The 8,981-nt window shown below is 33.8% G+C and overlaps 1 protein-coding gene across 1 annotated transcript; it reads right to left on the bottom strand.

The window, feature by feature from the left end:
• Window positions 1-272: 272 nt before the first annotated feature.
• LOC145323692 (23 kDa integral membrane protein-like) lies at window positions 273-8,382 on the bottom strand. Its single transcript, XM_080166140.1, has 7 exons — window positions 8,226-8,382; window positions 7,565-7,675; window positions 6,493-6,542; window positions 3,948-4,095; window positions 2,388-2,434; window positions 1,379-1,562; window positions 273-947 (listed from the first exon to the last, which is right to left on the bottom strand). The coding sequence occupies exons 1-7, from the start codon at window positions 8,290-8,292 to the stop codon at window positions 853-855; spliced, it is 702 nt and encodes a 233-aa protein (XP_080022266.1). The 5' UTR covers window positions 8,293-8,382; the 3' UTR covers window positions 273-852.
• Between the last annotated feature and the right edge of the window lie 599 nt (window positions 8,383-8,981).

Genomic DNA, 8,981 nt, shown 5'->3' on the forward strand with positions numbered 1-8,981 from the left:
TAGACATTCTTGCTTTTTTAACACTTGATTAAGAGATGCTTCGCTTATGACATTGTACTTAAGTTGTCAAATAAAGATCTTTTAGATGAACGTATATACATTTTGGTAAAATTATAGAGTTGCTATGCTTTCTAAATCGTATTAACTATTAAAGAAAACATCATGGAAAGTTTAACATTTTTATATTAACGAAAAGAGCTAACAGTTACAGACGTACGGACGGACCCTTATTATATAAAAAGGCTTACTTTTAATAAGTCAATAACATGTAATTTACAAAACATATTTTATATTCTAATCTTGATTGCAGATATGTATTACATAATCACAATGAATTTAATCAGATCATAATAATTTTAGTCGTAAATATGTTTAATTTCAATACTTTATATGGAAAATTTTATCAAATATAGTTTTATTTACTTAGAATGCCTTATAAAAACTTCAAAATACATTAATTGTAATGTCCATAATTTTAATATTGGCACTTAGTTATAATTTAATTTAGGGTAACCTACAGAAATTAAATTAAAATACCATAAATTACATTCAAAGCCAATTTTCAAAATATGTTATAGTAGAAAAGTAGAAAATATTATAAAAACAATGTCAAAATTTGAAAATACTTATAATAATAATAAATAGTCATGAATAATGAAAGCCATAGGGACGTGCACAGTAAAAAGGTAGAGAGGGGGGGGGGGGGGGGGGAAGTAACTATCAAAAATACTTTATGATTTAATTAACAGAAAATTTAAGAAATTGGAATTTTTTTAACCCTACTCATCTACTGCACGCCCTTGGGTACAACTATAAGCGACCCTGCTGCTCTATAATGTTGGCACGGATGTCTTAGACGTACTGTCCACTCCTCCTAATCCTGCCAGCAAGACAGCAGGAGAAGATAACTCCAATCAGCTGTAGGAAAGCTACTCCCAAAGCAACGCCTACAATAAAAAATAATTAACAAAAGATAAAGAATAGATGGGTATGAGCTATAAGGAACTCAAATCACGGGGCAGGGACTCTGTGCCGACTTTTAATTGGATCTTTGAATATCAACCAATAATAAGGAACTTTGATTTGCTCACAGGAAAACACTTAAGAGTTGCAACTTGCCATAGTTTCAAGTAAAATATCCTACCAAATGGACTAATTCTATGATCAAAACAAAAAACTATAACGTAAACGACCAACACTTACCTAGGTTGCAAGACCCTAGTCTAAAAGTAGTCACTTTAAGTTAGGTATAAAATTATAGGTCTTTAGCGTGACGTGGTTTTGGCAAAGAAACAAAACAATCAAATGACAAAAAGCATGAAAAGAAAAACTCTCATATTAAAGGCAAAAAAGGATTCCAAGTATGAAAACTGCCTACCTCCTACAACTGCAATATTGCTAACAAACTTATCCTCAGCTAGGGCGAGACAGCCAACTTGGTAAGCATCTGGCAGCTGGCAGCTATCAGATCCAGAAGTCTTGCAGCAGGAGTTGGGTAGCTTGCCGTATGAACTGTTTAACCAGTCCTGGGGCTCGGTAACTCCACAACAGGCCAAGTCATGCTAAAAATTTAATAGTTCAGTTATTTACTAGCATCCAGGGGCTCTATATTTGAAGGGATATGAAGCGCAGGAAAATAGCCTAAAACCATAACCAGATTTAATTTATAAAAAAGAAAGCCTATAACGATTTCAGGACCTATAAGATTCACTGCAAAGGAGAACCATTTAGCGAGATCCTTAGCTAGACAAAAAAAGCTTACTACTTTATGTAATAGGATAACATCCTATGATAGAAAACTTTCCGCGTATACCTAGTAAAAAATTAATAAGTTTTAAGATAATTCCAGTCTTGGCATTATATATCTGCCATTTTTTTCAAACTGGAGCTTAAGTGCTCCAACTTTTCCACCAATAATCCTAAAACTACCTATTTTTATTTCCCATATCGCTTCTGACCCGATATATAATGAAAAGGGATGTATAGCATCGTAATATATTCAGTTTTCTACGAAGAAAAAATGTACAATCATAATATTAAAACCATTTTTTAAAATCCCATGCCTTCTCAGCATCTCGGGGCTAAAAAAATGGTTTAAACTTATGATTGTACCTACATAGTAGATCAAAGGAACGTTGTTCATAATACGATGCGAGAATAGTTATTTCTCGTATCGTATTATAAACGGCTTTCCGCGGATATAGAATGTACAATTATAAGATTGAAACCAGTTTTTTAGCCCCTAGGTGCCGTAGGCACGGGCTAAAAACGGGTTCCTATCCACCGGATTCGAATGAATACGAGGAAAACTAATATCGCCTTTTGTAGATGAACATCAATTTACCGTCCATTGTCTAATCACTTAAATCCCTGCTTTAAATGTTTACCTGAATTGTGTTCCATGTGTTGGTGACTCCCTCGTGACCAGGCTGGTCTGAAAAAAACAATAATTCAGAGGGAGGAGACAATGGCCTTTTATTACATTAGTCCCCAAAGTTTTATAATAACGTTTTCTTATTCATTGGCTTATCAACTTTGAGGAATTTAGTAAATTTTGATTTAGATTATAAAGTAGAGTGTTTAAACGTTTCCACCACTTATTAGATCTGCTAAAGGGGTAATTTTGTGCATCATTATTGGAGATGTACATAAATTTATCGACCATTGTCCTATCCCTTTAGATCCCTGCAAATAGGGATGGGTATAATAAAAGCATAAAACCATTCAGACTAAAATCTTAAGGAAAAAAATTAGCTTTAAACTATTACTGTACCTACCTATTCCAAAAAGAATCGGTTAAGTAATTATGGAAACTTTTTTTTTAAAAAAGTATACTACTTCATTTAAGGTAAGAGGATATAAAAGTAACAGGATGTCTATTGCTGTGTGTATTTTAACGAAGGAACTTTTTATCCACTGAACCTATATGGTTCTCCTTTAGTGAAGATTCTCAATAGTAGACTATTTTTTTTCTTTTTAAAACTAAAGTAAAAGGTCAAATGACTTCTCTAGGACGGTTTTAAACTATTTCTATGCCCCCTCCCTTTCAGTTTCAGTTAGACGTTCAGATGCTAGGAGCAAAGCAACTATAATTTCATAAAACAAGCAAAGTAATCCCAATTACTCAGCTGTTATGCAGTTATACTGATTAGATAAATGTAATCATATGTAAATGAAAGCAAACTCAACTTTAATTTTAAATATGCAATATTTAAGAAATTCTTAATTTAAATCAAATCCGGTCACAAATAAAACTTATGACATGTAAAAACGGGAAAAAAATATTACTCAATTAGTTCATACTTATTGCATTAATTGGGTAATAATTAGAAATATATAAGTGTAATAAGCTTCCGCTGATAACAGTTATCTTTTTTTAGTTACAACATTTGACAAAGTATTTTTAATTAAAATATAAGATTAAATTAAAGAAAAATGTTACATAGGTGTGCGATAGGTCAAAATAAAATACAAACACTCGATTTCCTATTGTATAAAGTAGTTAGGTTTTTGTCCATCCATAAAGATCTCGCTAACCACTTAATCGATTGAGGTACTCAAAAGAAAAACTGTTTGATAAAAGGATTCTAAAATGGAAGTCTTAGACTTTTTTAGGCTATTTATTATTACTTAACATTTTTGGTGATTTATGGAAATGCTTCGCTAATAACATTGTACCTATTATAAAGGAATCAGCATTCCAAAAATAAGATGATTAGGATAATTTTATCAAATAAATTTTATGACAAAAACGTTAAAAACCAATAGGCTTTGAATAGACGTATTCATTCTGGAAACGATTAGAGTTGTTACGCTTTTTAAGTCATACCTAACTATTATAGGAATCAACATGCAAAGTTAGAATAGACTAACAGTTACGGATTTACGCACAAACTTAATTATAGAAAAGCTTAGGTAGCTTTTTAAAAAATTTAAAAATAACTTACTGTAGTTCTTGAGTCCCTCCTTGAACTTTCTCTCCATGACCTCCTTCAGATCTCCCTTCAGCATGAAGGCGGCAATGGCAGCCCCGCACTCACAAATCAACAACAAGGAGATGAACACAGCGTAGGTGTAGATCATACAGCTGCTCTCCTAAATAAACAAAACATAAAGTGTGTCAAGTCATACAGGGATCTAAAGGGATAAGACAATGGCAGCCCCACACTCACACACCAACAAGGAGATGAACACGGCGTACGTGTAGATTATACAGCTGATCTCCTACATTAACATAAAGTGTGTCAAGTCATTCAGGATCTTGGGGATAAGGCATGAATGCGGCAATGGCAGCCCCACACTCACAAATCAACAACAAGGAGATGAACACGGCGTAGGTGTAGATCATACAGCGGCTCTCCTAAATAAACTAAGTGTGTCAAGTCATACAGGGATCTAGAGGGATAAGACAATGGCAGCCCCACACTAACACACCAACAACGAGATGAACACGGCGTAGGTGTAGATCATGCAGCTGATCTCCTAAATAAAAGCATGTGGGTCATGACATTCAGGATCTAGGGGATAAGGCATGAATGCGGCAATGACAGCCCCACACTCACACACCAACAACAAGGAGATGAACACGGAGTACGTGTAGATCATGCAGCTGATCTAAATAAAATCATGTGGGTCATGACATTAAGGATCTAGGGGATAAGGCATGAATGCGGCAATGGCAGCCCCACACTCGCACACCAACAACAAGGAGATGAACACGGAGTACGTGTAGATCATGCAGCTGATCTAAATAAAATCATGTGGGTCATGACATTAAGGATCTAGGGGATAAGGCATGAATGCGGCAATGGCAGCCCCACACTCGCACACCAACAACAAGGAGATGAACACGGAGTACGTGTAGATCATGCAGCTGATCTAAATATAATCATGTGGGTCATGACATTCAGGATCTAGGGGATAAGGCATGAATGCGGCAATGGCAGCCCCACACTCACACCAACAAGGAGATGAACACAGCTTAGGTATAGATCATACAGCTGCTCTCCTGAATATGCATCAAGTGAGTCTTGACATTCAGGGATCTAAAGGGATAAGACAATGGGCGATAAATTGATGTACTAACTTCCCAAATGATGATGCACAAACAATTTACTTATGTTGTAGATTACTATAATTGGTTTAAACGTTTGGACACTCAACTTTATGGTAAAGGAAAGGGACAGTAAAATAATCTTCCACTAAGAGTGAAATTCTCCAATAAGGAAAAATTATGAAATAAGCAGCTATAAAATATATTTAAAGATAACTAGGTATAAACTCTGAAATTTATTTTATTGATTTAAATATTTCCTTAACTAAAAAATAAAACGTTATTTTATACTCGGTGCAATCGTAGCAAGAACAAGAAAAGCTCTTTAAAATTTTAACAAAGTTATTTTTTGCTAGGTAATCAAGGTGTTTAAGATTTTCTAAATTACGGACTTAATAAAAGAATATTCTACCTTTATCAAACAATTTTAAAGAAGACTATTAGACGTACAGAAAACACAAGTTATATGTTTTTACTATGCTTCTTTAAAAAGTTGTTAAAATTAGTTCAATTAACCTTGCTCTAAGTTGAACATAAAGAAGGACAAACATTCACATATTTCAATCTACTGAAATCTTTTTAAGTGTTTGTTAGAGAATCAACTTCCTAAAATTATGGAGTTTACCCTTAAAGTGCAAAGTTTAACATAAAATCTAAACCCCTTTTATTTTTAAGATAAATCAAAAATAAGTGGATCAAAGGTGGTTTTTAATTGTGTATTAATATCTTTATAGGTTAGGTTATATTGTGTACTTTATCAACTTAGCCCCGCAGGGTTGAAAATTAAAGACCAGCCAAGCAGGGGCTAAACATAAAAAATACCCCATGAGGTGTTAAATCTCTGCGATAAGGGGACGGGAGGGGAGTTCAGTGCTTTACAGCCACTTTGAGGGAAAGCACCAAAACTTTGAACAGAACCTAACAAATAAATTTATGGGGGAAGTGGGTTGCTAGAGTCCAAACGCAAACATTAAATAATTCATAAGTTTATAAATACTGATCCATGTCAATACGTAGCTGTATTTATTTAGTTTTTTTTAAAAACACTTGTTCGAATACACATGTAAGCAATCATACATTTTTTAAGGATGAAACTATTGGAAGGGAAAATTCAATTTTTTTTTATGAAAATTCAGCTTAGTAGTAGCAGCATAACAAAAGTAATCAAAATAAAAAGTTCTGTTGGTCTGTAGCTTAAGATCTTGTGACCGCCAAGCCAATAAAAATAGACTTTTCAGGGAATATACATAATCATAGTTCCTGGGATGGTTTAAAGTAATTTTCTTGGGGAACGAGACAACGCCTCCAAAAACATATACCTACCCAACAAAAAGATATTAAGATTGCCTATGACACAAAGGAAAATTTCAAGAAATCTCAACAAAGGTTTACAAACAAAGAGTAGGTTGTCTGGCAATATAAAAGTGGTCAAAACTAACCTGCCATGCTCCACAACATCCAAAGAATGCCACAACGAAAATTACACATCCTAAAAACAATTTTAAATTAAAAATAATGAAATAACAAATATTTGACCTTACCCTGCCAGAAACGTCGTAAGCAAATCCTACGATATGCATACGACGTTTCTGGCAGGGTACAAATAAAGTTTTTAAATCTTCTACAAATACTTTGCAATTAAAATACTACCTAGGATGCAAAATTTGACTTAAATGTAATGACAAAAACATAACATTAAAACAATCAAATGATTGAGAATTTAACTAAAATAAATCTTAACTAAACCAACAACGCAATAATTACATAATAAACAAGTTAATATTGGCCAACACTGTTTGGTGTTGTATACTTTGTACTATTTTTGGATTTCAATTGAGAATTAAACTAGTTCATTTTAAAAAACTTCTCCCCTAAAATTAGCCCGCTGTTAAAAGCAGAATTTCACAAATATCTTTTTTTTAGAGGGGGATCGAAAGTTATCTTAATTTAAGATTTTTCAGGTACAATATTCCTTGAATATATAATTTTGAAGGACACCTGCCACTCAATACACCAGATGAAGAAAAGTATGATTTGGCCCTAGCCTTTTATTTTTGAAGGGTAAACACACTCAATTGGTGCAACCTCTAAATTTTGTTGGGGGGAATATTCATTCTTTTACCCCACCCCTAACCTAATACATCCAAATTAAAATTACGAGTTAAAACAATAAAAAACACTATTACCTAACCAACCAAAATTCAGTAATAGTTATTTCTTTCATCGCATTATAAACAGCTTTCCGCGGATATAGAATCTCGGGGCTACAAAAACTGGTTTTAATCTTATATTTGTACATTTCTATATTCGTAGAAAGCTGGATATAATACGATGCTAGACATAGTTTTTTTCGTATAGATGAGAACCGGTTCCTATCTACCGGATTCGAATGAATACGAGAAAGGTTATTACGCAAATAAGAAAACGCCTTTGAAAAACTTTGGGAACAAGTATAATAATGTCGCCATCCTCGCTGTAAAAAAAACTTTAAATAAACAAGGAAGAACTTACCCAGCACAATGATGAAAATGGGTGTGTTAAGGTAGTTGTCTGACAGAAAATCCAGGTATTCCTTGGCGTTCACCTGGATGAAGGTGCCAACACCAATCAGGAAAATTCCAGCTAAAAAATAAATTAAATAGTGTTAGGTATACAAAAGCTGGATAATGCCCCTTTGTTCAAGGATTCTACACACAAAGAAATTACCAACATAACAAATAAAACAGTTGTGTTGTAAGATTTAAAAAACTTTTATTTAAAAAACAGATTTTGTATATAAACCCAGAGATCTACTTAAAATAAGACAATGGCCGATATAATTATGTATATCCCGAAAGATCATAAACAAAATCATAAACAAATTTTTGTAGGTTAAAATGCTGGTTGAATCGTTTGGACACTCGCTGCATATTTAACCAACCAACCAAAAGTAAATAAGTTCCCAAAGTTGTTATGCCAACAGATAAGGAAAAGCTATAACAAAACTTTAGAGACTAGTTTAATAAACCGCCCAATGTTCCCTTCCTCCCTGAAATAAATCACTAAATGTGAAAGCTTTTTACACCGTTCCAAGTGCTTTAGGCATTTGTGTACAGACTTGTTCGAATTGACGTACGGACAGACTGACCATAATCTTATAAAAAGCGTCGCAACCGAAAATATTAGAACCTACCTAGTGCAAAAATGAGATTAACTAGCAGCATAAAATATTTAACCATGCTTTCACAGCAATTATCCATTGTGTATTTCTTGTGTTTAGGTCTGAAACAATAAAATTATTCTTATGGCAATAATGGATATAATGACAGGCATAGACATCCAAGGGGGGGGGGGTTAAGTGGTGATTACCCCCCCCCCCCTCCAATCGAATTTGGGGTGCCATAGGCACCCCCAAACTTTTTTTCCATTTTACCCCCCCATTTAAAATTTACCCCTACCCTGGGGGTGCAGTAGGCACCCTCAACCATTTAGGAGGGGGTATTTACCCCCCATATAATTTTTGAGGGTAAATACCCCCCCAAAATAAATAATCTCTAACAAAAAACAAATATCCGGTGGATTAGAACCGGTTCTCATCCATACGAAAATATTATGTTTAGTATCGTATTACATCCAGTTTTCTATAAATTCAAATATGTACAATCATAAGATTAAAACCAGTTTAATGAAAAATTATAAAATCATAACAGGTTGTGTCAGACCTCATGGTATTAATTTTATGGTTTTTAAATAAATATTCGTGGAAAATTGTCTGTAATATGATGCTATACATATTTTTTCCGTGTGCCTAAGAACAAACTTTAATCCACTGCACATAGGGGCAACAAGGGCATTCAATTCACTACCCCCAAATCAAGTTTTAATCATTCTATGAGTATTATCATACCCAATGTACATCAGATTTCAAAGGAATCGTAAAAATACGCTT

This window comes from Acartia tonsa, chromosome 7 (assembly GCF_053477335.1).
Source record: "Acartia tonsa isolate MP-2025a chromosome 7, ASM5347733v1, whole genome shotgun sequence".
NCBI lineage: Eukaryota > Metazoa > Arthropoda > Copepoda > Calanoida > Acartiidae > Acartia > Acartia tonsa.

Coding starts and splice junctions, on each gene's coding strand:
- LOC145323692 (XM_080166140.1), bottom strand. CDS start 8,292: ATGGATAATTGCTGTGAAAGCATGGTTAAATATTTTATGCTGCTAGTT. Junction 7,676..8,225: donor TAATCTCATTTTTGCACTAG/GTAGGTTCTAAT, acceptor TTTATTTTTTAG/CTGGAATTTTCCTGATTGGT. Junction 1,563..2,387: donor ACACATGGAACACAATTCAG/GTAAACATTTAA, acceptor TTAAATTTTTAG/CATGACTTGGCCTGTTGTGG.